Genomic DNA, 27,909 nt, shown 5'->3' with positions numbered 1-27,909 from the left:
TTGACGCACAAACATTAACCCTGAGGCTCCCGGAGGTGGCTGCCAGAGCTGGCGCTGGTCTGGCTGCAGTGTGCTCCTGGCCAGCCTCTTGTTCTGGAACCAGATAAATTGATCATGATGAAAATCTCTGAGAAGGGTCAAGAGAGTCAAGCAGGTTCCGCCTTGGGTAAGGAAATGATCTTTTCCAGATCGGAGACCAGAGACAGAACCGGGCCCCTGCCGTTCCTACTGACCCAAGCTTAGTCTGGACTAAAGATGAGACCCACATCTGAAGCAGGCCATTAACATAAGATGCTTGGTAATACCCTATAGGGGGGGGGCGTATATAATGGGCTTTTAATTAATCATCTTAAGGATAATCCCATCAAGGCATGGGGCGGGTATTGTTTCACCTTTATTATAGATGAGACCACTGAGGCTGGAGGTAGTTTAATGGTTTGCCTGGAATTGCAAAGCTGCATACTCGCGGTATCCATTGGAGGGTGGTCTTCTTTGAACTCAGATCTTCTGGTGGATTCAGTGACCTTTCTATGATGCTACAGATAACTATGGTGTGCGTGCATGTGTGTGTGTGCACGTGCATGTGCGTGTGTGTGTGTGTGTGAGTGTGTGTGTGTGTGTGTGTTAAGAGTGATCTTTGAAAGATGGAGCAAAACTTTAAGAAAAGCCTGAGGTCAGAGTAAAAAAAGGGTTGAACTGGAGACAAGAGGCTCCAGCAATGTATGTGTCTCCAACCTCAATTTGCTGAGAAATCTGGGTGCTCTGGGGACTCAGCCTTTCCCAGGTAACTCAAGCCATGTGGTGGGGGTGGAGAGATGGGGGCCAGTAAGGTGGGTTGCATGACAATATCATATGGAGGGAGGTGGAGATGACTGCATCCCAGCAACCACCGCTAGGAAAGAGGCAACAGGTTAAGTGGTACTGACAAAAGGGCTGGTGTAGGAGCCTGAGAGACCAGCCCAGCTCCATCACGTACTATCTGTTTGATTCGGGGTGTTTTCTTTCTAACATTTCAATCCATCACTACCTCAGCTCTAAAATGGTATTATCTTGAAAGGCAGTAATGAAGCCTTAAACAAGATACTGCTTGCAAAGTGCCTAGCACGGTGCCCCACCCAGGTGCTCAGTACCCCAGGACATGGGTATTGCAAGACCGAGGAGCAATTTCAGCTGGAAGGGAAGAGCATCCTCTTCTAAAAGATGCCTCCCCACTCGCTCTCCCCCATCCACACGCACACCCGGCCAGAAATAAATTGCCACACAGAGTGCTTGCCGAGTGACGGCGCCCAGCGCAGACTGCCAGAGCCAGCGGAGTGAATGAGCTGCGGTGTGAATGAGAGGGGGAGCAGCGGAGTCTGCAAACAGGCTGCGTGTCTGGTGCTACAACCGCAGGCGTGCCGCCATGGTCTGTACCATGGCAAGGGGGCGGGGGCTGAGCTGCTGCAGCGTGCACGGGTGCACGGCGGCTGGTCTGCTGATGGGCGACAAACCCACTTCCCCGGAGGGAAGGCTGGGAACTCAGAGCTTTGTCCTGGGCTCAGCCTATGCTTCCTCCTACCATTCTCAGTACAGATCCTTGCTGTCACATTCCAGGAGCCTCAGTGGAGTGCTGGGACATTTAAAACCTTGAGCCCCTTGCAGGGACAGAGACGGTGCCCCTTGCAGAAGGCTTACCAGCAGCACATAACACACAGTTGGCATGATCCTTAACCACTCCTTAGAAAGGTACCCCGTGGAGACCAGCATATGGACCATAGAGAAACCCAGCTTGGACATGGTTGCCAGATCCCTGGTTCCTCTGTCAAGGGCCACATGAAGTAGCTGGCTTGCGTTCAGGGCCATAAATGAAAATAATATATCTTTCTAAACTAGTCTCTCAGCAAGATGAGATGCTCACCTTGCAAGAGGCATGCCTGTGGGAGCTAGGGCCAGCTGAGTGAATAGCAGGTTCCTGTCTCCTCACCGGCTCACCCCTGTTTAAGTCATTATTGTTTCCCCTGCTCTTTCCCCAGTGTGCAGTGTTTAATTCACGTGCCTATAATGCGGACCCACCTCAGGGGACTTGGAAGTTTCAAAATGTCATGTTCACTGTTGCACAAGAGCTCAAAAGGGATGCTGAGAAACAGGATAGGGATGGTTACCCCCATTCAGCGGGCGAGGAAGCTGAGGTCCAACGTGGTTAGGAGCATATGAAGAATAAACAGCATACCTTGCTCTCTCCACTGACTCCTGTATGTTGATGTCTCAGCCACCAAGCAAAACCCTAGAGAATGCTCTTCATTCCTCTATAAGAAACACATGATAAACATTAAGCAATGTGTACTAGTATACTATCTGGCTTGTCACCAGAGCGGGTGTGATTTGGTTCAACTTCAATGTGCTTTTGCACCTAAGGTAAACTGCAGGCAGCAGTTAAAAGACTTTATTTTCAGTTGTTCCGTGGCTAGAAGCTGGTGTACAATGCTGGCCTTGGATGAGCAAGAGGATTGGGGTGGGGGAGAGAATGGTCCTTGGAGTTTCTTTCCAGGCAAAAGTGTCCCGGAACCTTTCCAGGACAGGGCTTGGGTTCTGGCTTAGCTGATGAGCCACTGGGTTGCGAGCCATGGACTGGAAATGAGTTCTGAAAGCTGTACAGACTGAGCCCTGTTCTGTGACACTGTGGGGAGGTCAGAACTGTGACGGGGCAGTGGACTGCGGGAAATTTCATATGTTCTTCAAAAAAAAAAATCACGAAGCATTAGAGATGGCCTAGTCTGCGTTTTCCAAAGTTTGTTCTGAGCAATCCCAGATCCCCTGTACACTAACAGGTGTTTAATAAGATAAGAGTTTCACCATGTACTAAATTTGGGAAATGCCAGTTAAATAACATCAGGCAATTGTCATTGGTGGGCTTCAGAGCGAATATGAATCATGAATCTCCAAGAAGAGGGCCAAAAAGACAGCAAAGTCCATTTGCTCACAGAGTCTTCCAGGACTAATATTAAAAAAAAAAAAAAACCTTCAGTCAGAATAGAAAAAAGAAGCCAAGCGTGGTCATGGTGGCGCACGCTTGTAATCCCAGCATTTGGGAGGCTGAGACTGGAGGATCGTGGTTCAAGGACAGCCTCAGCTACTTAGTGAGGCCCTCCACAACTCAGTGAGACCCTGTTTCAAAATAAAGAATAAAAAATTGGGCAGGGGGTGTAGCTCAGAGGTCGAATGCCTCTGGGTTCCATCCCCAAACCCACAAAAGAAAAAAAAAGGAATAAAATGAATAAATAAAAATATAAATATAAAAAACAACTTCAGAGAACCTTCATCTAGTTCTATCTCCTCTTTTAACTAAGGAGGACAATTTAGAGTATCTGTGTGGAGCTGTACAGCTCCTCGATGCCAATCTAAGTCTGGAACCAAAGCCTGGCCTCCTTCAAGCATGCCTCTCAATCCAGAGCATGATACAAAGTCTAATATGGGACAGAGTTCAAGAATTGTGGGGCCAGAATAAGAAAAATCCCCTGCATTCACCCTTTTCCCCTTTATAATCCATTGTAGTATATATTTCCATGATTTAATGTGCCCCAGCCAGGAGGCAGGGTCCATTCTTATTAAAGAGGACCCAACTGATAAGCTCCCTCCCAAAGCCCACAGGATTGATGTAGTCATGCTCTCAAGGAATAGAAAACCTGCAAGCAGAGAGTGTAAAGCTATCTTGGGGTACACTGATTCCTCTGAGGTTATAAAAGCTGGGCAAGCTCTGGAAGCCGGTGAGCCTCACTCACTGTGCCCAGAGTGAGTCACTCCTCCTTGCTCAGAAGCTCCAAGCGAGGGCTCCAGCAGAGCATGGTGTCTCTTCCCATGGGCAGAGCTGAGAGCCATTATCTGTGGGTTCAGGACCACAGAGGTGCTGCTCAAAGGATCTCTCTTTCCTGTCCCCATCTCCTCTGGCTTGCCCGGGACTAGTTTAGGAGCACCGCCGCTGTTCTTGCATTACACATATATTGGATTGGATTGGATTGGATTGGATTGGATTGGATTGGATTGGACTGTCTTTGGATCACAATGATGCTCCCAAGACTCTGGGAATAAGAGCACCTATTCCTTTAATAAGCACCCCAGACTGGAATTTTAAATGGCTGTGACTCAAGTAGGAAACTTTGGGTAGGGAGATCAGGGGTTGGAGAGGGCCAGAATACAACTCCAGAAAGTGGATCTAGGAAGCATGGAGTCCTTGGGTGATCTAGCACTTTGGGTTTGTGCGACAGCAATGAGGAGGCCTCTACAGAGGCACCTCATTTGCCTGAGAGTTCTGTCTAGGACCAGTGATGCTCCCATGACCACACGAAGCCTCGGGAGGAGGGGAGAGCAAAGGCCGCCTGCCTCCTGGGCTCATGGCCCAGACATCTCTCACCAGCACCTCATTAGTGCCCAGGCTGGCTGCCACCAATGATCACACAGCCTGTTCCCAGAAGGACAGAGAGGGCTGCACTGAGAGGGACCCTCTGCCCCGCAGCGCACTGCCTGCCCTTTAGGAAGAACATTCCCTCTGTAGTCTCCTCACTAGCTGCAAAATTTTCCCTAAGAAACCGGAAGACCATCCAAAACTTACAATTGCACAGTAACAGGGAAGCAGGCATGTGATAGGCTCAAGAGAAACAGCAAGATGGGATGCCAGGCGTGGTGGCACACGCGTGCAATCCCAGCATGCCAGAGGCGAAGATGGGAGGATCGCAGTTCACAGACAGCCTCTGCTACTTACCAGGCCCTTCGCAACTCAGTGAGACCCTGTTTCAAAAGTAAAAAGACTAGGGCTGGGGATGTAGTTCAGTGGTAGAACACTTGCCTTGCATGCCTGAGGCCCTGGGTTTGATTCCCAGCACCCCAAAAATAAATAAATAAATAAATAAATAAATAAATAAATAAACCAAAAAATAGGGCCAGGGGTGTAGCTTGGAGGTACAATGTCCCCTGGGTTCATTCCCGGTTCCACAAAAAAAAAAAAAAAAGAAGAAAGAGAGAAGGAAAGAAAGGATGAAAGGAAGGAAAGAGAGAGAAAGAAAGAAAGAAAGAAAGGAAGAAATGCAAGATGGACAGTTTTCATACATGTGGAGTTACTTCCTAGTGAGGATGCTGGCCTCAAGCAGGGTAATTTCATTCAGTCGAGTGTATCACAGAAGACAGGATCAGCTTATCTGGGAGGGGGTGCCCTACTTAAGTATAACAGTCAATGAGGGCTCCTTTGAGTGTCCAGCTCAAGTTCTGAGGCCCTACCTACATAGTCTGTCCCTAAAGAAGCCAGGATGGTGCTGATTCTGTGGCCGCTGAGTCCTCTTCTGCTGTGGTGATAGGCAGAACCTCGTGGCAAGGGCTTTGGAGAGGGCGGCTTTGCCACTCTCTGTACCAGGGCTCAGATCTCCTTGCTACAGGTTCCTCATGAGAGCAATGTAAAGATGCTCACCCACCATTTCATACCCATCTTAAGCCAGCTCCTCTGCAAAGCCTCTACCAAAGCCTGATTGGTAGCTCTCCAGGGCTAACCTCCTCATTTAACGTGGTCTGGTCTTTAGTGTGTGTCAGGTAGTCATAGGCACTAGGGACTCCAAACTGATACATGGTTCCTGTCCTTTGAGCAGACTTCCCAAGTTTTGAGTTGCTTACTTATATGTCTATATGCTTATATTTGGTGTTTCCAGTGTTATTAAATATTTTCAAGACCAGACTCATGTCACAGAAATGTCTGCATTTTTTCCAGTTGGATATATAGGAGTTATACAATTAATAAATGCTTTTTGAATGAAGAAGTGTTATCTCTACAACTCAAAGATGGTCCCATGAATAAAACTGTTTTAGCCGGGCGTGGTGGCGCACGCTTGTAATCCCCGCACTTGGGAGGCAGAGACAGGAGGATCGCGCAGGTTCAAACCCAGCCACACTGGCTTAAGAGACCCTGTTTCCAAATTAAAAAGTATACAAAATAGGTCTGGGAGTGTAGCCTGGAGGTAGAAGGGCTTCCAGGAACCCCAGTACTACCACAAAAAAACTTTTATTTATCAGAAAACATTTTTTGCCAAGGGTATTTTTGTGTGTATGTGTGGTACTGGGGCTGGAACCCAGAGGCATTCTACATCCAAGCTACACCACCAGCCCTATTTTTTATTCTTTATTTTGAAACAGGGTCTCGCTGAGTTGCAAAGGACCTCACTAAGTAGCTGAGGCTGTCCATGCATCATGATCCTCCTGTCTCAGCCTCCCAAATGCTGGGATTACAAGCGTGCACCACCATACCCGGCTCAGGAGGGTATTGCTCTGTTGAGGAGTGAGGGGCCTGAGCAGCATCTCCTGAGCTGGTGATATGAAATCAGCCCTAAATCTCAGAGAAATCTGCAGTGGCTGCTCCCATGCTCTGAAACCCAATGGAAGTTGTTACCGGAAATAGAGTGAGAGGCGGGGAGTGCTTTGGAAGCAAATGAGAGCAATATTGGCGCTTCAAGCTTCTGAGAATTTGTTTTCCTTTCCTCTGAAAGGGCTTAGATTACAAAAGTCAAAAGAGGAGGGGGAGGACTTTACCGGAAAGAAGCAGGGTGCGCCCAGGGAACACGCAGGACCTTTTGGGACCCCACTGTTAGACCTCTACCACATCTGGCGTCAGGGTCTTAAGGGGGTTTCTTTGAGGTCATGGCCAGTGGGAACAGAGCTGCTGGAAGGACTGGGGTTTTAGATCTGGGCCCCTGTGTTTTCCACATTGCTGATGGTGAAACGAAATCATTAGGATTCAGTGTTTGGGAGGAGGGGTGGGCGGGAAAGATGTTTTCCATGGCCCAGCCTCTGCTAAGAATACTATGTTTTTAAAGCTATTTCAGAGAGATGAGGAAGAAGGAACAGCGAGTACCGATCTGCTAATGAGGTGGTAGAGCCTCCTGGGGAGCAGGCCATCATCCCACGGGCTCCAGAAGGGGGCTCCAGAAGTGGGAGCAATGTGGCTGGTGGCCCCTGAGCTGGGCAGGCCCTGAATGCCCCTGCCTTGGGAAAGCATTGGCTTCAGCCCTGCTGTTCTATGGAGGAACAGACCGACTCTGTTTTCGCCTTTAAACCGCCAATGCTTTACCCTGACCCCACTCCCCAGTTGCAGGTGTCTCCCCAGTAAGAAGCTGCTTCCTCAGCTAAGGGAGCCCTTTGGCACCTGATATGCTATAGGGATCAAGTTCAAATTGGAACTTTTCACTGCCTGGTGGAGTGGGGAGTCCCTACGTTCTGGGTGTCAAGCAGAAGCAGCTAGATTCGGAGCTAGAACATGGAGGAAGCCGGACGTGATGGCACATACCTGTAATCCCAGCGCGTGGACAGTTGAATCAGGGGGATGGAAGGTTCAAGACCAACCTCAGCAATTTTGCAACATTCTTGGCATCCTAGTGAGACCCTTTAAAAAATTGGGCTGGGAATATAAGTCAGTGATAGAATGCCTCTGAGTTCAATCTCCAGTACCTCTCTCTCTCTCTCTCTCTCTCTCTCTCTCTCTCTCTCTCTCTCTCACACACACACACACACACACACACACACACACACACAGTATGGGGGAGAGAGCATTGGCAAAAATGATGTCTCACACATCACTCCCAGATACTCAGTAGCCTGCCATCCAGTTGTGATGGGTAGCTAGAGCAGTACCCAAAGAAATGGAGAGTTTCTCTCTAGCATTCTTTACCTCTGTAAGGGCCATGTCACCCCAGATGCTCCTGCCTGAAACATCGGCATCATCCCAGAGCCCTGCTGCTTCAGCAGGTGGCACATCACCCAATGCCACAGATTACTGGACCCCCAGAAGGCACCCCAAGCCCATCTAGTTTCCCCTTCACCACCCTGGGCAGAGCCACCACCATCTCGCCCCCAAGCTCTGCCTCCACCTGCTTCCATATGGCCACTCTTGCCCTCACCACTGCCTTCTGCACCAATCAGCCATAGTAGATCTTTAAAATGTCAGTGGTGCAATTTAAATTCCCTGCTAAAAGTCCTTCACATCCTCATGTCTCAGAGAAAATCCAGTGTCTCTAACAAAGTCTATACAGCCGCTAGCTTTCTGCCCGTTTGCCACCCATGCCCCGCACAGCGCACTCTGCTGAAGCCACATTGCCCCTTTCATGTGGCTCACAGTGAGTTCTGCCTCCCCTGGGGCCTTAGCATCTTTTTCCTTCTGCTAAGAAGCTCCTTCCCCTGTTCTTTGCCTGGTTGGCTCCTTTACAAACTTCTAGCTCAGCCTGTATGACCCTATCCAAAGTTACCCCTTGTTGGTCTTTTATGTACCCAGGCTTCCCGCACCTTTGGTAAGCGTGAGCATGGGAGTTTGCTTCCTCACTGCCTGTCTCCTTTGGCAGCCCCAGGAAGGCAGGCCTTCATCTATGTTATTCATTATTCCATATCCGGCACCTGGCACATCATAGTTGCTAAATAAATATGTGTCGATGACTTTGATAGAGCTAGGACACAATTCAATTCAAAATTTAATGAATAGCTATTTGCCCAGCCGTGTGCTAGATGTCAAGGGAGCTGCAGAGGAAACACAATGCCTGTTCATTACAGCCCTAACAGGTAGGAGAGAGTAGGCGTTAAGAGCGACTGGGGGATGGGAGAGAGCTGTGATTTTAGAAAGGAACCAGGCTGACTCTAATCTAACTAAACTTCTTAGTGATCATTGGAGGAAAAGGAAATGCCTCAGCTCCACTCAGATACCCTCAAGGTGGGTATTTCCATGGTACTCAACACATGCACAGCACTGACCTTAATTACCACATAGGTCACAAAGTAAGGTTTCCACCATTGGGACTCCAAATTCCTTGAGTATGTAGCAAGCAGCGTGCCTAAGTAGCAGATATTCAAGAAACTTGTTGTAATTATTTTTAAAAGCCTGTGGGAGTAAAAAAAAAAAAAACTCTTTTATTTTGCCAATTATCCACACTTTGCTCCCAATCTTTCCTTCTGGTCATTACGCAAATGATGTGAGTGTTTTAGATTATTTGGCAATCTGCTCCCATCTCATCTGAGAAATTAATTAATTGATGAGACCTTTTTTTCCCCCTCCTCTCTCTTTCTGCCCAAAAAAGCATCCCCAGAAACTTCAACTCTGGAGGCAATGGGTCGAAAGGAAGAAGATGACTGCAGTTCCTGGAAAAAACAGACCACTAACATCCGCAAAACCTTCATCTTCATGGAAGTCCTAGGGTCGTAAGTCCTGGGGTCGGGAGCCCAGGCAGGTTGGGCTGCCTGCTGTTGGGAGTTGGAAGAGTTGTTCTGGGCTAGCAGTGACTCGTGGACTGGACTAAGCCTGCTGTGACATTCTGGTAGCACTAAGGAACCTAGAAAGTTTTATGGCCTCGGGGTGGTGGGTAGAGCAGGGGGAAGGTTTGCTTATGTAATACCTGGAATGATGTATACACTGAGGCCATCAGGAATACTAGTTCCTTTTCCCAGGTCTTGTGTCCTTCTGAGCCATTTCACAATGGCCCAGTCATACTTGCTAATCTTGACAACCTGTGGATTCTTGCCCTAGTGGCAGAAGAGAGAAACTGGGGAGCACTTCCAGAGAATCCATGACCCTAACACTTTCCTGGGCCTCCTTACCCAGCTTCCTTATCTCCCCTATCAGTACCCAAGCCAACCTCATTGTCTGCTTTAGACAGATGAGAAGGGGCTTCCAAGGCCCAGAGAATTGCTGAGCTACACACACCTGAGCCAGTTCCCCAACTTTTACATATTGCTTTTTTTGTGGCACAGGAGTCTGAACCCAAGAGAATTCTTCCTTTGAGCTCTACTCCCAACCCTCTTTATTTTTTCTTTTGAAATGATTCTAAATTGCTGAGGTTCTTACTAAGTTGCTGAGGCTGACCTCAACCCTGCATCCTCCTGTCTCAGACTCACAAGTACTGAGATCACAGGCGTACACCACCATGCCTGGCTCCTTCTGCATATTTCAATAATGTGTGGCCAGTGCATAGTCCAAGCTCTTACCAGCCTGCGGGCGCCTATGCTTGCCCCTTGACAATGATTACACGGCTGGCAGCCCCGAGACAGCTTGTCTGGAGCTGACACTCTGTTTAGTCCTGCCTCTCCCCCAGGAGGCTGCAGCCTCTGACGCAGGCTGGCACAGCTCCGGACCACTGGCCCCCACCTCCTCAGAGCCCCAGCTGGTCAGCTAATTAGTCAGGCTAATTGGGCCTGGCCAGTGAGGAGCAGTTAGTGGGCTGTCCGTATAGGCAAGCTTCCCCTCTAGTCAATTCTGGAGCTGTGCTCTGCCCTGGCTGGGAGGCAGGGACCTTGGGCAGTGACGGATGCCATCACTCTCACCACAGACAGAAAGGAGCCAGGCATGGCTGACAGACAACCTCTGGGCTCTCCCAGCACAGGAAGACTGTCGAGCCCTATACAGGCAGCAGGGCCTCAGCAGTGCTGCTGGTTCTCAGAGCATTGGCCTTCCATCAAGCCTCTGACAAGACAGGGGTGGCTAGCCAGAGGGTTTGGGCAGGAAGGAGGGGCAAGGCTCATGAATGAAACAGAAATAATTTACTAAGCATACCCCGAATCAAAAGAAAAGAAGTGGGGCAAAGGAAGTCCAGGTTGGCAGGAGCAAATCTACCTTCTTTTAGACTTGTGCTGCAGAACTGTGAGAAGACAGACATACCCTCCCTCTTGGAGCCCAGCAAGGTCTACTGTAGAAGTGCACCTAGACTGAGAGGGACGAAGGAGAGTCATCTGAGAGACTAGCACTCTAAATTTTAACTATAAAATTGTTTAAACATGTACATTGTAACAGTACAATGAACACCAATATACCCACAACCTAAATCCAGCAATTGTTAACATTTCATTATACAGTTGGCCCTTCATATTCTTGTGTTCCACATCTGCGGGTTCATCCAACCATGGACTGAAGATACCCAGAAAAACAAGACATGGTGGATGCCTATAATCCTAGTACTTGGGGTGCTGAGACAGGAGAATCACAGGTTTGAGGCCAGCCTCAGCAATTTAGTGAGGCCCTCCACAACTTAGTAAGACTCTGTTTCAAAATTTAAAAAGGGCTAGGGGTATATAGGTTAGAGGTAGAATCCCCCTGATTGTGGTGCTAATCGTCCTTAGTACCACAAAAAGAAAAAAAAGAAGAAAATATTTAGAAAAATATTGTAACTACACTGAGCATGTAGAGGTTCTTTCCCTATCACTATTCCCCAAACAATACATTATAAGAGTGATTTACATAGCATTTACACTACATTAACTACTGTGAATAATCTAGAGGTGCTTAAAGTATGCCAGAGGATGTGTGTAGGCTATAAGCAAAAACTGCGTCATTGCTGCTGGGCGTGGGGGCGCGCTTATCATCCCCGCGCTTGGGAGGCTGAGACAGGAGGATCGCACAGGTTTGAAGCCGGCGTCAGCAACTTAGTGAGACCTTGTTTCTAAATAAAGTATAAAAATAGGTCTGGGAGTATAGCCTGGAGGTAGAAGGCCCCTGGGTTCCACCCTCAGTGCCACCACCACCACCACCACCACCACCACCACCACCACAACAACAACAACAACAACAACAAAACTGCATCATTATATATAAAGGGACTTGAGCATTCACCAGCCTGATATCAGAGGGCGTCCTGGAACCAATCTCCTATGGATGCCTTGGGATGTCTGCATTTGTTTTACACACAGACACAGATTCTCAGAAATATTTATAAACAAGTTGCAAATACCATAACAAGTCACCTCTGAACCCTGTACACATCTCCTGGAACAAAGGCCCTGCCTGTCATGCCTTCTGACCCATGCAACCTCAGTTATTCAAACTAGTTTTCTGCTCCCCATGCTGGCAGCGGCACGGTGAGACCCTCTGATCCTCCTCTTGCACCCCAAACTCCACCCACCACTCACAAAGAAAGTGGCTTGATACAGCTTGAGCAAAACAGTATATGCTCTCAAACTGCCATAACAGCACACATCTCTAGGTGGCGCCATTTACATACAGTGCAGTGTAAATGGTACCCTCAGGTCTGAGCAAACTGAAGGCCCTAGAGGGATGCCATTCCCCAGAAGGTTCAGAGTGAGTGTCAGCTTTGAAACCAGGCAACCACACACACATGGCTCCAAAGGTACAGGTGAAAGGAAGAATGCAGAAGGCAGATTCTAGTGTGTCACAGCAGGAAGAAACATGTAAGGCCATGTAGCTCAATTCATTCATTTTAGGTCTAAAGATGAATAGAATTTGCAACTAAACCTAGTCTAGATATGTCATACATCCATCTATTCTTAACTTAAAAAATACTTATTGAGCAAGTGTTCTATGCAACCAATGCATTGGACCTGGTGCCCATCTGCCTGCATCTTCAATTATGCCCTGCCTCACACTTCATACACAGTGCTGGCCACCCTTGCTGTTGTCCTACACCTCTGTGCTTTATTGATTGATTGGCAGATTGATTATAATGCTGGAGATTGAACCCAGAACCCAGGGCCTTGCACATGCTAGGCAAGAGCTGTACAACTGAACTATACCCCCAGCCTCCCCATAATATTTCTCGCTTTTTTTGGAAGGGGGTTGTGGTTTTGTTTGTTTGTTTGTTTGTTTCTTTCTTTCTTTGTTGCACTGGTGTAACTCATTCATCTCTTAAAACTGAGCTTAGGGTGTTTTAAGTCATTGAACAACATATTATGTGTTACTCAGCTCTTCCAAGTGGTCGTTTTTGTAAGTGCTCCTTTCCCCAGCACTCGGTCTGGCAGAGGAAAATATTGTAATAATTATCATATGAACATGTACAGTGGCTACAAAGTGAGTGGCGTCCACTAGAATTGTGTACTGCACTATCTGCACAATCACTTCCCACAGGACACTGTGTTGTGTCTATTTTCTGTGGTCCATAATATGCCATTTTTATCTGTATGGATCTGTCTCTCACACTAGAGTCTACCCTAAACCAATACTTGTCCCAGAGCCAGATACAGAGATTCTGCCAGGTCAGCAAGTATTCACTGAATGCTTGGTAGCCCTTTTCAAATTAAGTGCTATTTGCTTATTTGCCTGTATTCCTTACTAGTTATAATCGCCTTCAGAACAGAAGCGCTGATCTTTTCTTCTCTTTCATGTCTAAAATTCAGTAGATAGGTGCTCAACAAATCCTGCTTGAAGGGATTGAATGGGTGAATGGATGTATAGTGCAGGCTCTGATTAGCCCTGTTTCAAGCGCAGCTGGAGAACAGGAAACGCAGACAGGAAACTCCAAGCATTCTCTAATGCAGATTTTTAAAGTCCTTACAAAAGCTGGACCGCCATTGGGCCTTCATTCTAGAACACCCAGATGGCAGAGGAGAGAAGGACTCAGCTCTTTCCTCACTTAAATTCTGTCTCCTCTTGCTAGGTATGCTGCCAAATGGCATCCAAACAATGATAAGAAGTAGTAAAATATATATGTGTATATACACACAAATATATACACATATATGTATCATATATACACACAATATATACATCTATGTATCATATATATATATATATGGTTTTAATAGATGTCAGAAACACTTTTAAGCACTTTACGTATGTTGTTTCATTTACTCTTCTAAACAACCTTAGGAATCAGAGTGTATCAATATTCTTACTTCTAAAATGAGAAAACTTGCACCGGGCGTGGTGGCACATGCTTATAATCCCCATGCTTGGGAGGCGGAGACAGGAAGATTGCGCAGGTTCTAAGCCAGCCGCGCTGGCTTAAGAGACCCTGTTTCTATATAAAAATATGCCTTGGAGTGTAGCCCGGAGGTAGAAGGGCTTCCAGGAACCCCAGTACCACCAAAAAACAAAAAACAAAAACAAAACAAAAACAAAAAAAGGAGAAAACTGAATATATAGAAGTCAAGTTACTTGTCTCCCAAAATGCTGAGAGTCTAACATGGATAACTGGCTCCAGCCTCCACTCGTAGCTTACTTGCTGTTCTGGTGGCTTGGTTCCTAGAGCAGCCTCTGCAATTTGGAATACTACTCTGTTTTCCCATTGTGTTCTACTGACTCTGTCTTCAGATGGCCCAGCCTAGATGCTGCTGGGTTCTGTCTTTAGTCCTTGAAGATTTCACTGAATGGAAGAGAGGTACCCAGCCCCCTGTTTCTCTAAAAAAGTGCTTCAGGGTGATCATCACCTTCAAAACTAAGACAGCAGTCTTTTCTTCCTTGCTGTATCTGAACCTCCCTCCTCTTGCCGCTACCACAGACACTCCAGTGGGCCACGTGTACCATATTGAAAATGAACTGACACTGCCGTAGCTTCTCTTCAGTGAGTTTGCCAAGAGAGAAGCAGAGTCTCTGGAAATTTCTCCCCTACTATAGAAGCAGGAAAAGCATCTGCCTAGTTCCTGAGTGTGAGGTGGGTTCCCACGTGACCCAGGAAGGGTAGAACACACTGGCAGGTCAGGTAGACCTTGTCATCAGTACAGCTTGGGCCAACACACAATGACAGTGGACAATGTTCTCTGGCCAGCCAGAAGTAAGTGTTATCTCTTGTCATCTTCCCCCCAGAGGAGCTTTCTCAGAAGTTTTCCTGGTGAAGCAAAGGGTGACAGGGAAGCTCTTTGCCCTGAAGTGCATCAAGAAGTCACCTGCCTTCAGGGACAGCAGCCTGGAGAACGAAATCGCCGTGTTGAAAAAGTGAGTGGGTTGTAGGGTTGGTGGGGTGGGACAGTGGGATTACAACATGTCCTTCACCTATTACCTTTGAGAAAAACTAGGCGAGACTTCCTCACCCAAAGACATCGCTCCCTTTGATTGAGTCAATAGGTCAGTTTGCTCAGTCAGCTAAATTTAGTCAGACAGCTGTCCTGGCTGGTGTTTTTCTTTTTTTCCCCTGGCAAATTGACTAGTGAGCCCACTGGTGGCACAGCTGGTTTTGTACATAGGCTAGAGAGTAATTAGCTCAAAGGGTCAAAAGTCAATCGATGGCCAACATCAAGAAGAATCAGTAATGAAGGAAGCAGCATAAGACTTAGAAATTAGCCTCAATGTGATCCAAAGTAAATGCATACTCTGCACCCCATCTGTCATATAACAGTTGGTGACAATTACACATTATCAAATGTTTACAGCGAGACTTTTACAATGAACACTATGACTGTCCTATGATGTACTGAAAGTTTGTTAGGCACAGTGGCCGGGATCAGGACCACTGGGATGAGGCAGATGAAATTTATTTTCTAGGTGGAGACAGAAGAGTCCGTAAGAAGCTCTAATCCTATCCGATGGGAGGCACACAAGCAGAGGGCAGAGTGTAGAGATGAGGATTTATTCTGCCTGTGTGTGTTTTACGATTATGGGTTACTAAGTGCCTTTGCAAAAAAGAATGACAGTGAAGAATAAGTAGGATTTTAGGGTGAGGGGAAAAGAGCAACGAAGAAAGGGAATCCAGGCTGATAGTAGCACAGACTTTAATGTAGAATCATGGAAGTGCAAGGTCTATCAAGGAGAAAGAACTGAACTTGACATGAGTGTCATAAAGAGACAAGAGCTAAAACTAAAATGTGAAATGAAACCTGATCACAAAGGATTTTAGATGCCATGATAAAGAATGTTGGCTTTATTTCATGGACAGAGAGGAGACCTAGATGATCACATGATCAGATTGGTATTTTAGAGCCACCCCTCATAAGCATGGTGGAGGATGGGTTGGAGGAGACCAGCCAAGAGGGTAGGAGACCTGTCGTAAGACTTTCACAACAATCTAGGCATGGGGTGAGGAAACAGAAGAGGTGGTGGCAAGACCATGTGGAGAAAAGAATACTAGAGGCAAGAGGCATTTCAGAAAGAAAAGTAATTGGGTTTGGGGTTGATCCTTTAAAGTATAGAAGGGAAAAGCACAAAAAGTGACACAAGATTGAAAAAGTAGCCACTAAGTGAAAAGAAATTTCATTGCTTAGTATGGAAAAAAATAGGGCAAACTTAGAGGAATGGAAAGAGATTGGTTGAACAAATTTAATGTAGGTATTCACGTATCTCTATAGACAGGTGTATAGTAGGATGCTAGAGAGAGAGATCTGAGCTCCAGGGATGTTAGGGAAGAGATAGAGATTATAAACAGATTAAGAGCAAAGATAATAGTGGTCTTTCTTATCATTGCCCTGAATTGGCAGCATAGATACTCAATAACTATTTGTTCAGCGAGTGAACAATCAATAAATTAAAATTAGCTCTGTCAACTTATGAGTATAATTGAATCCATTAAGCAACCAGTACAACAGGTCTGTATTGTTAAAAGTAAATTACATAGACACTATTGATTAGGCATTTGCTATTCCCCAGGCATTACACTAAGCAGTGTTCAAGCATTATTTCTTTTAATCACGATAAAAACCTATGAGAAAAATGTACCTTTCAGGTAAGGAAAATGAGGCTTAGAAGGTTTGAGAAAGCCAGCCAGTTACTGGATTAGTAAGTGTCTAATTTGGATCTGAACTCAGGCCCAACTGACTCAGAATCTAAATTCTTAATACCTATGCTGTTCAACCATGAGTAAAACTTCCTAGAGACTTTCCCCCTCTACCACATGCCCAGAACTGTTCCTTGGAAAGCCAGACCCCTTTGCTAACATGATTATTCTGCTTGACTCAGCCTCTGAGTAACCACCGACAAGGTAACCTAGGTCAGGGTTTCTCAGCCTCAACACCATTGAAAGTTTGGACCACATCACTCATTGTTGTGTTGGGGGCTGCCCTAATCATTGTGGGATATTTAGCAGCATTTCTGCCTCTACCTACTAGGTACCAGTAGCACCCCTGCTCCAGTTGTGGCAGACAGAAATATCTCTGAATGTAGTCAAATGTCCCCTTGTAGACAAAATGTCACCTGGTTGAAAATTACTGCTAAGAAATTCCACAAAAATCTAGTGTCTTCCTTGTTTTACCCAATATCTTGAAAGAATAGTTTCTCAGCAACTTCCTCATTGGTTAACCAAAAGGACACTCAGCTAAACTATATCTCTTCTCCATGCAATGTCTCTGGAAAAAAATATCTGGATGTCTGTTTTGTAGAATAATTTCATGTTGATGCTTCCTTACCCTTCCTCAATTCTTTTATTTTTGGAGATCTAGGGATGGAGCCTGGGGTCTCACACTCTAATGAACAATAAGTACATGATCTACCGTTGAGCTATATCCCCAGCCCTTCCTCAGCTCTTTTACTAAAGTTTAATGATATTCCTGGAGTAACACTGAAATGTAGTTCCTCAAAAGCAGGATGGTCAATTACTCAATCAATAAACATGGGTTGAACACCAGCCTGGGAAACTTGTGTCTGGGATTATTCTGCAACAGCTTTATTATGAAGGCTTCCCAAGGACCCAGTATTCCTAATCAATGCCATCAAGAGTCTCCAGCAAGCCAGGCATGGTAGTTCACAACTGTAATCCCAGTACTTGAAAGACTGAGACAGGAGGATTGCAAGCTCAAGGACAGCCTCAGCAAATAGCAAGACTCTCAACAACCTAACAAGACCCTGTTTCAAAACAAAATAATAAAAAGGGCTGGGGTGTTGCTTGGAGGTAGAATGTCCCTGGGTTTAATCCCCATTACAAAAAAAAAAAAAAATCTCAGCAGATTCTCTGGAGCTGGGGCTGACTTTTGTCCAGATCACCTGAACCACATACCTTTCACCATGATGCTTTCTCTTTCCCAGGATCAAGCATGAAAACATTGTGACCCTGGAGGATATCTACGAGAGCGCCACTCACTACTACCTGGTCATGCAGCTGTAAGTGAAAGGTGACTCACTGCCTCCACAGAGGTCTGCTTGGGCTCGGGAGGCCCAGAGGAGGCTGTTCAGAATGAGAGGATGGTGATTAAAAGACAATCAGAAGTATTTCAGGAGGCTCTGAAATGCTGAGAGTCCTCCTGGAGTCGGTATGCTGCTGGTTGGGTACATTCTGCATGGGCTGAGGGAAAATACCGAGCTAATTGTTGAGTTGGTATGCAACCATACAGACTTCTCACTTGTTAAAAAATAGTTCCTGCAAATACGAAAATGGCTGGGCTGTCCATATTCTTCTATAGCCCTATCTCTCCTCTGGGATTTTCAGGGACTTCCTACAACCCAGAAATTGATGGGTAATGTCAGGCTTAGTTAGTGTGTGCTGTCAGAACCCTTCTCTGAGTACAACATTATTGAGTCCATTTTGACCAGTCCATGTCCATCGACTGGATAGCAAATGTATTAACATCAATCCAAAGTAAAATTACAGTAGGATTAGAAGGTACAGCTAGATAGATTTTAATTCAATATAAGGACTTCCTCAAGAGAGCCATTCGGTTAAAAAATAGGCTTTTGTGTATGTCCCACTGTATGGCAAAAATGATGCTTCATTAGGAGAGTCTCTGCATAGACAGGTATGGTGGCATAAGTCTGTAATCCCAGTACTTGGGAGGCTGGGACAGGAGGATCTCGGGCTTAAGACCAGTCTCAGCAATTTAGTAAGGCCCTCAGAAACTAGTGAGACTCTATTTCAAAATTAAAAAATAATAGATACATTTACTTATCTTAAATAATTGAAATTCAGTGTCCTCCAACCAATATATCTCAAACAACATGCCTCATTCTATTTTACATAAATTCAACATTTTAGATCTAACTATAGGTGATTATACGTAGTATTTGTGTTTCTGTGACTGACTTATTCACTTACTATTTACCTGTATTCATTTTGTCACAAGATAATAGATTTTAACTCTTGTTACAAAAAAGTCACAAATATGTAAGTTTAGCATATAATAATTAGCTCAATTTAGGCATTCCATGCTGCATACATTTTTCAAAACAACATATTGTACATGATAAATTTGTACAATGTTTTTCAATTAAAAAATAAAGAATTCAAATAATCTCAAAAAAATTAAAAAATTAAAAAAAATAAGTGGGCATGGTGGTGCATGCTTGTAATCCCCACGCTTGGGAGGCTGAGACAGGAGGATCATACAAGTTCAAAGACAACCTCAGCTACTTGGTGAAATCTCAGCAACTTAGTGAGATCCTGTTTCCAAATAAAATATAAAATAGGTCTGGGAGTATAGCCCGGAGGTAGAAAGCCTCTGGGTTCCACCCACAGTACCACAAAAAAAAATAAAATAATAAATAATAAAATAGGGTTGGGGTAAAGCTCAGAGGTAGAAAGCCCCTGAGTTCAATTCCCAGTACCACAAAAAAAGGAGGTTTCTGCATCTTTTATGTCCACATAGGAACTCTGCCTGGTAGTTCCCTGAGCATGGGTTGCTCCGTGTCCTCAAGGGCTCAGCCTTAGGCCCAAAGATACCTCTACAATGTGTAAAGAAAACACATGCATCCACATACACCACTCAGCAATCTCAGCAAGAGGGCTGGACACAGTGTGGGTTTGGTCTGACAGGCGGAATCCTTGGAAGTGTTACTGCACTAACTCAGGTCTAGGTAGCTGATTAATTCCTGGGCCTCAGTGAGCCCACGAGAGGTAGCAGGCAGTCAAGGGACTGAGGTGGGAGGGCTCAAAGCAGCACTATGGAGTGAGCAGGGACTATATGGCACCTTCAGGGGACCAATTCATTAAGAAGAACATGTAGGTGTTTGTCAGACTAACAGGAGACAAGGAGGTGGACAGGTTTAGGTGTCACTCAGGAGACACCAAACCCCCTGAAAGCACCACTCCAGGAACCAGGCCACCCCCAGTCAGGGGTTCACAGCTTTTGTGTGGGCCACCAGCTCCTACAGCAGAGCCCGGGTTTTGAAGTCAGAGGTGAAGGAAGCAGGATGGTGTGCTCTTGATCAGGGAACTGCTCTTCCATCACCACCACATGGTGCTGTCTGGTGTACCTAGCTATATCTAATGTCAGATAGTGGCGGGAAACAAAGCTAGGATGCTGAAAGAATCAAAAACCCGTAGTAAGGGCAGAAAGGCTCAGGGATTAGAACAGAGAAAAGAAGTCCCCCTCGGGAGAACACTCTATTGGCTTTGCACACTTGCCAAGACTCGTGTGAAAGAATGTTTCTCTTGTTCTGTGCAGCCCCAGTGGGTGGAAATGGTATCTGCAGGAAGGAATTACAGGTGTCAGGTTTTAACATAATATAAAGAAATATTAAGAAGATGTCATAAATGAAAGAGTCTGTCAGAAGAGGTAGTGAGCTTTCTGACACTTAGGTGTTTCAAAACAGATTAGAAACTCCTAGGCAAAAATAGTGTCAGTGATATACAAGAGATGGGGGTTGGATTTTATTTTAAGCTCCCCTGAGTCCTGAGATATCAGACCATTTGAGTCTCAAAACACTCCTATGACCTCTCTGTAATTTCAGCTTTAGGGAGCCCAATTTCTCCAAATGGGGAAAGAAATCCTGAGATGAGCATTCTTGTCTCATTTTCGCACCTTCTCTTTCTGACTTGGCCCAACTTCTGTCACATCTCTCTTTTATCGTGACTTCTCTGACTAGGGAAGGAAGGAAGACAGCTAAGAAATGTGTCCACTGTAAGAAATTATCAGTTTCTTAGGCAACCCCAACCAAGGACATTTGCATTTTAAAGGAAATTTCCAGAGATCAGTCAATAACTCCCTAGCAACATCATGCCAGGCACCCCAGGAAGTGTTCAGAGATTGGAGTAGATGTCCCCATAGTCTGAAAATCTTAGTTCTTGGGCACCTTCCTGATCTGTCTAACCACAGAGCAAATACATTGGCATTCTGTTGATCTGCATTAAGAACTAGATTCTTGCCTTTGTTTCTGTGTCCACAGTGTTTCTGGTGGGGAGCTCTTTGACCGGATCCTGGAGCGAGGTGTCTACACAGAAAAGGATGCCAGTCTGGTGATCCAGCAGGTCTTGTCAGCAGTGAAATATCTCCATGAGAATGGCATCGTCCACAGAGACTTAAAGGTGCCAAAGGGAGAATGCTGCCTGGAAACAGAGAAGAACCCTTTAGGAAGCCACATGGGTCATGAGAAGCTGGAGCTCTGTAAAATAAGAGGATTGGACTAGTTGGACTCCCAAGGCTTCTTCTGCCTTTGGATTCCGTATAGAAACCTTGGGTAGCCACACAATCATTGCTGATTTGCCCCTTAGCCTTTCCTGAACCAATCACTATGCCTTACCCCATTAGGATATCAAAATAATCTACAGATTTCTAGAATCCAGCCGCAGTCCAAATCAAATTCAACCAATACTTATTGAGGGTGTACATGACACCAGGCATTGCAGTAGACTTTGGTGAGATCAGAAGCAATTAACCAGGGTGGGTTCCCTCCAAAAACAGACAGTTCTAGAGATCTGAGAATAAGGGGAGAGGGGAGCCAACACTGAGCAAAGCCAAGGTCATAAACAAGACAGAAAGATTTGTGGTACAAAAGTGATGGTGCAAGTAGAAGGAAGGAGGGAAGAATGGGAGAAGATGAGGTTGGCCGTGGAATCAAGATCCAGGGCTCAGCTTCCTAAGGCAGTATAGCAATAGAAAGGAAAGACATGTGTTTCAATAATTGGGCCCTCTATCGCTTATTTCTTTCTCCTACAGCCTGAAAACCTGTTGTACCTTACCCCTGAGGAGAATTCAAAGATCATGATCACAGATTTTGGTCTGTCCAAGATGGAACAGAATGGTGTCATGTCCACAGCCTGTGGGACCCCTGGCTATGTGGGTGAGTCTGGGAGTTGGTGGGAAGCTGACCAGCTGACTGTGCTCAGCCATGTGGATGTAACCCACATTGAGGAGTAATTGTGAGGACACAGGGCTCAGCTTTAGGAGTTATTCAGTTATAATATTCACTTATGGGGTCCGGAGCCATTGATCCCGGGAACTACCCCTACTTCTTCAAACCCTATGTCTTTAAAGACTGCCTACTTCTGAGCCCTGTCCACAGCCTCTACCTATACTTTGTCTCTCCTGCAGACAGATTTGCTATCTCTATCTTTCCAGCTGAGCCAAGGCCAGAGACAAGGTCACAAGCCCAGAGAACAGTGGAGAGCTGAAGGATTGAGCACTAGCACCCCTCCTGCTCCCAGTCTAGAGGAGACCTCAGACCCAGTTATTAGGAGCCTGTAAGCACAGGGTTTTAGTGTGGGCCTAAAGAATCCAGATCTGGTCCCAAATGTTTACCTAAGGAAGTACTCTGGGAAACTGGCAGAGGTGAGGCATCCTGCCTGAGAAGCCCTGTGGGCTTCTAGAAATCCCAAAAAGGGTACCTGGTGAGGACATTTCTAGGATCCATATGGAAGAAAATAGAAACACAATATCCACTCCTGCTCCTTTCCTCTTAGCCAGTCATCACCTGTTTGGAGTTGGGAAGTAGGAAACAGAGCTCTGACTCCAGGAACCAGCTCTCTCCTAAACAGGGAAGTCAGCCATTTACCAGAAGATCCTGAGTTCCAGTGGGTACAAAGCTGAGGTATCTGTGGTAGATACAGAAGGCAACTCTGTACTACTGGTCAGAGGAAGACATAGCCCATTCCTTCATAAAATTGATGGAGCAGACCAAGCCCCTGCTCTGTGGCAGCACCCCAAGTCTGATGAGAATGTTACATCTGCCCTCTGGGAGCTTCCTAAACTAATGGGAGGACTCAGCCTCCATTTTCCAAGGCGCCTGGGAGGAGAGACAATGCCTCCTGGGAATCTGCTTGTCTGAACGGAAAGATGTGACCCTTGTTCGAGGGAATTCTCCAACTTATTGGGGAGACATAGGTCTGGCCTTCAGAGAATACCTGGTCTAATAGGAGAGGCATAGCCCTAGAGAAATCCAGTCTGATGGAGAAGTCAAAGACCCTATCCTGGGGAATTCCCAGTCTGATGGTGGAGTCACAGTGCCTCTTCATGGGGAGATTTTGTCTTCCTGGGAGAGAAACAGCCACAACCCTTGGGGAGTTTCCAATCTCACAGGATCTTTATCATCCCCTGGGCCACCCTGTCCTCTTTTCTAAGCCTCCTCCTTCAGCATTCACCCCATAGCCCTCTTCTCCGGCCCCCATGGTGACTCTGCCATTGGTTTGCTGCAGCTCCAGAAGTACTGGCCCAGAAACCCTACAGCAAGGCTGTGGATTGCTGGTCAATCGGTGTCATCACCTACATACTGTGAGTAGAAGCCGGCACTGACGCTGACTCAGGCTCTGAGAAATCTCAGTGCCTGCTCACCCCTTCAGGTCCCCTCTCCATCTCAGGTCCTCCTCCAAAGCCAAGTGCATATGCGCACGCCCGCACTCCCCTCCAAAGACCCCTCTGTCCTAATCTCCACTGAGTGATGATCCACTCAGCCTGTACCCACTGCTCAGCCACCTGCAGCACCCTTCTGCCGTACCCCACCCCATTTGCTGTATGTAAATGTGTTGAGTCCCACTCTGTGGAATCAACAGTGAAAGAGTGTACAGCCAAGCCAGGCTGGGAAGCCAGGTGAGCAGGTCTTCCTACATCTCGACTTTCTCCCCAGCACTGTCAGCCCAAGACAAACCTATGGACTGCATAAAGCTAGTCAGGAGCTCTTCTTTTTGCTTTTCTCCTTACCTTCTTAGGTACTCCCTTTCCTAAGCTGTTCATCACCTCTCCCCTCCCTCCCTGCCCCATCCCTGCTCGGCCTTAGCAAACTTTTCTCTTAGGATAATAATTTACCCCTTAGCATGAATCTAGTTCTCTAGTTCCTCAGTTTATGTTGAATAATTTATCCCATTCATTCATTTACTCAACAAAGATCCACTTAATGTATTCTGAGTCAATTCCTGGGTAAAGAATAGAGGAGCGAATAAAACAACCTAAATAAATCCCTAGTGATATTTTTGTGCAGATAGACATTCTACCGCATGCTTAAATATTTTTATAGAGCACTCAAGAGTGAGAAAAAGTATGGAGAGAGAGGTGGCCAGGGGAAAAAGGTGCAGAGGATCCCTCTGGGGACACCTGCTCGGGCCTTGGATCCTGGACATAGTCTTTATGGGACCTGTGTCATTCCTGACCCGGGGCAGATCCATGTCCTGGTTACAGTGCTGACCTGGGGCCCTCACTGTACCTGTGGGTACAGAGGAAGAGAAGGAGGCAGGGGGAAGAGAGAGGCTGGTCCAGCGAGGATGAGGTGACTCAGAAGCTCACCTCTTGTCCCACTTCTTGTCCCACTGCAGGCTGTGTGGGTACCCCCCTTTCTATGAAGAAACTGAGTCGAAGCTTTTTGAGAAGATTAAAGAAGGCTACTATGAGTTTGAGTCCCCATTCTGGGATGACATTTCTGAGTCAGGTAAGGCCAGCAAGTGTGAAGGACAAAATAGCAGGCTCAGGCACAGGCTTCCCTGAGAAAAGATCTTAACAAAGGATGACAGTCCTGGCTCTTTCAAGTCCCTGGGGATCTCCCAGAACAAGCTGCCAAGGAAAGTAGAGAAATCTTCATCTGGCTCAAAGGCCAGATAAATTATTTGCATGAAAGGTTGATGCTTTTGTTTGTCTACACGGGTGCAGGGTATAAATGAGAGGCCAGGAGGGCAGTCAGGTGGAAGAAAGCATTCCAGACAGGATTGGCAAAACCCAGGGATCAGACGCCAGGATGGAGTGCACAATATTCATGCAGGAAGGCATCATATGTGCCTGCTGTGCCTGTGGAGTGGAATAAGCCAACATTCACATGTGTGTCCATGTGCCGGTGCTGGCCCATGTTCAGGTGCAAATGCACGCATGCGTGGAGTGCAGGCACGCTGGTGCCTCGTGACGGGCCACGCTTCTGCAGTGTCGTGTGGGTGAGGCTGCTCCAAGCCGCTCTCCCTGGGTGGCTTGTGGTGGGCTGTTGTTAGGTGGTTTGGATTTTTCTTTTTTCTCTTTTAAGACTCTCAAAATTGCCTCTTTGGAAGATTAGCTAGAGATGTATTCACTGCCACCCACCAGCCCGGAAGTGAATTTCCATCAGTCATGAAATCTGGTCCTCAGCTGTCATGTGTCTGATTGCTCCCCTTAGCCAAGGACTTTATTTGCCACCTGCTGGAGAAAGACCCGAACGAGCGGTACACCTGTGAGAAGGCTCTGAGACACCCCTGGTGAGTGAGACATGGCCTGGAGCCCAGTTCCTCTCCCTGAAGCCCCAGAGCCACCCAGCTCATACACAGCAATCCCCTGGAACTGGCTCACCCCGATTGCTGAGTCATCCGGAGAGCACATGAGTGGCATCCCCTCCAGGAGGAAGTGCAAATGGTTCTCACCTAAGGGTGGCCGCTGTGTCATCCAGGCGGCTCAGGAAACAGATTCGGCCGGGCACTGTCATGTACTGGTGGGTGCCAGCTAGGACATACAATACTCAGTGCTAGTTACTCAAGAGGCCATTCTCTCCGGTCCTTAATAGCGCCATTTTACTCTAAGATCAAAACCTATTCCATGGGAAGGAATGTAAAAACAATCACAAGCAGCCAGTTAGTAAAACAGTCTTGAAATGCCTTTAAAAAAGAAATACTACTCCCCTGCTCAAGAACTTTCAGTATCTCCCCACACTTCTCCCACAGCAAGCTTAAAATTCCTTTGTCTTTCTAGGCTTTCCCTAATCTGGACTGACTCTTCACCTCCAGTTTCACTTCCCAGGGTTCCCAACACCTCTTCTCTGTTCCAGATAGACCTAAGAGCTAGGCTTCTCTGCCCGCTACCCACCAGCACTTCACATACCAAGCTCTTTCCTAACTATAACTATACCTATAACTATAACTATACCTTGGACCCTACCTTTCCACCTTTGAGAACATTCTGCCTCTTGCCGTCTGTGTCCCATGTTTTAGTGTCCAGGTTCCTTCCTTGAAGCCTGTGACTTCCCTACAGAACATGCAGAGCTCCCACTTCTCTTTATTAACTCTACGGCTTACCATTAACTTCCCTAGTCCATAGTATGTAAGAACCCCACACACTTGGACTGTAGGCTCCTGGGGATCAAGGTCCTCATCTCTCACTCTCTGGGTTCCTTAGTACTTGGTCCATTACCGTGCACATGGCAAGTGACTAAGGAACACCTAGAGACCAGTGAATAAGAGGCTAAAGGGAGCTTGTATCAGATGTCTCCACTGTGAAGGACCAGGAGTATCAAGGTTCCAAGTACAGTTTAGAGCTAAAAGATGTAATAGATGCTTTTAGCTAAAGCAATGGTGACCCATGTTTTCTATAAAGGGCCAGGGAGTAACTCTTTCAGGCTTTGCTGCATACCATCTCTGTTGCAACTACTCACCCCTGCGGCTCTAGCACTAAAGCAGCCACAGTCAACACCTGAGTAACTGGGCGTGGCTGCTTTCCAGCAAAATCATATTTATAAAAGCAGGCAGTGGGTCAATTCTGCCCACAGACCATAGTTTGCAAACTTGTTCCCAAAGTATTTGGTTTTGCCAAAGCACCAACCCACTATGACCTGCCCAGGGGAACAGAGGAACTATGGTTCCAGCCCTTCCCTGTTGTGTTTCCCCATTCTCCTGGAGCATCTGCTCAGCTCTAACCTGGACCTGCATGACCCCCTTGCCTACACCCTGGCTGATTGTCCACAGCCACCCAGTAGTAGAGATCCCTCCTACATCCACAGGATTGATGGAAACACAGCCCTGCACCGGGACATCTACCCATCTGTCAGCCTCCAGATCCAGAAGAATTTTGCCAAGAGCAAGTGGAGGGTGAGTGTCCTGTCTGGGGGTGGCTAGGCTGTTCTGGGACCCTGGAGGATGAGGGGGATGGAGGTGGAAGGGTTTTTCCTGGGGCATCCCTTCAGGCAGTAGCTCTCCTTGCACCCTTTCTGAAATGCTAAGTGGACACATTGATTTCAAGAGGCCACAGGGCAAGGGAAACGTTGAGCCCCGTGGCTGAGGATGTGGGCCAGACACTGCTCTTTGTCCTTAGCAAGCCTTCAATGCAGCCGCCGTGGTACACCACATGAGGAAGCTACACATGAATCTGCACAGCCCTGGAGCACGTCCAGAGGTGGAGAACAGGCCGCCCATCACCCAAGCCTCGGAAGCCTCTAGGCCCAGCTCCCCTGAGATCACCATCACTGAGGCACCTGCCCTGGACCAGAGCATGTCACTCGCCGCCCTAGCCCGGCCTCCCTGCCAGCACAGCCCCCGGCCCGTGGCCCCCGGTGGCAGGTCCCTCAACTGCCTGGTCAATGGCTCCCTCCGCATCAGCAGCAGCCTCGTGCCCATGCACCAGGGGCCCCTGGCTACAGGGCCCTGCGGCTGCTGCTCCAGCTGCTTGAGCATCGGGAACAAAGGAAAGTCCTCCTACTGCTCAGAGCCCACGCTCTTCAAAAAGGCCAACAAAAAACAGTAGGTATTTCTAGGCAAAGACAGAGCCCCAGCCCAGCTCAGTCTGGTCTGAAAGAACTCGGGCCGTGGCACTGAAAGAAACTGACAAAAAAGCATCCTTCAGTCAGGCAGACCTCAGGGTGGGAAGAGCCTGGATTTGTGACAGGTGAATGGTCTAGCCCTGCCCTCACTGCTCAGCTAGTGGCGAGGCCATCGATGAGTCAGCACATGCCTCTGTTTTCTAGTTTGCTCATCTGTAAAATGTCTGGAAAATGGGTTGAGTGAGGCATGTTTACCTGCTAGCCTAGCTCACAGAGATACTGTAAAAGTTTAGTGAAGCAAACATATAAGAGATTATAAGAACCTGCAGAAAACTGGGTAGATGTGAGTGCTCAGCATAAGAGTCCTTGAGTTTCCAGGACCTCCATGTTTGGGAGAGAAAAGCATTAGGGACGTGCTGGCTGTCTTGTCTGTTGCAGACTATGCTTTCTGAACCTCATGAAGGAAAAGCTGGGTGAATGCCACAGGCACCGAGAACATCCTCCCTGGCTCTTCCTTCTTCCTCCCTCAACCACCTCAAGACCGCTGTTCATTCCTTTCCAGGAACTTCAAGTCAGAGGTCATGGTACCAGTGAAAGCTGGCGGCGGCTCCCACTGCCGGGTGGGGCAGACTGGGGTCTGTCTCATCATGTGA

The 27,909-nt window shown here is 46.9% G+C and overlaps 1 protein-coding gene across 2 annotated transcripts; it reads left to right on the top strand.

The window, feature by feature from the left end:
• Nucleotides 1–114: 114 nt before the first annotated feature.
• Nucleotides 115–27,909, top strand: CAMK1G (calcium/calmodulin dependent protein kinase IG; the record flags this gene model as incomplete). Of its 2 annotated transcripts, XM_080698441.1 has the most annotated exons (12): nucleotides 115–166; nucleotides 9,072–9,192; nucleotides 14,519–14,647; nucleotides 17,663–17,737; nucleotides 20,735–20,873; nucleotides 21,505–21,628; nucleotides 22,980–23,055; nucleotides 24,090–24,202; nucleotides 24,911–24,989; nucleotides 26,501–26,588; nucleotides 26,812–27,236; nucleotides 27,819–27,909. In XM_080698441.1, the coding sequence occupies 12 exons, from the start codon at nucleotides 115–117 to the stop codon at nucleotides 27,907–27,909; spliced, it is 1,512 nt and encodes a 503-aa protein (XP_080554567.1). The 2 variants fall into 2 exon arrangements, with proteins under 2 accessions (XP_080554567.1, XP_080554568.1); XM_080698442.1 differs by lacking the exons at nucleotides 115–166; nucleotides 26,501–26,588; nucleotides 26,812–27,236 and having other exon boundaries at nucleotides 9,101–9,192.

This window comes from Muscardinus avellanarius, assembly GCF_963383645.1.
Source record: "Muscardinus avellanarius genome assembly, chromosome: 7".
Taxonomy (NCBI): Eukaryota; Metazoa; Chordata; class Mammalia; order Rodentia; family Gliridae; genus Muscardinus; species Muscardinus avellanarius.
The sequence above is the reverse complement of the archived record's forward strand: the minus strand, read 5'-3'. Positions and strand labels throughout refer to the sequence as shown.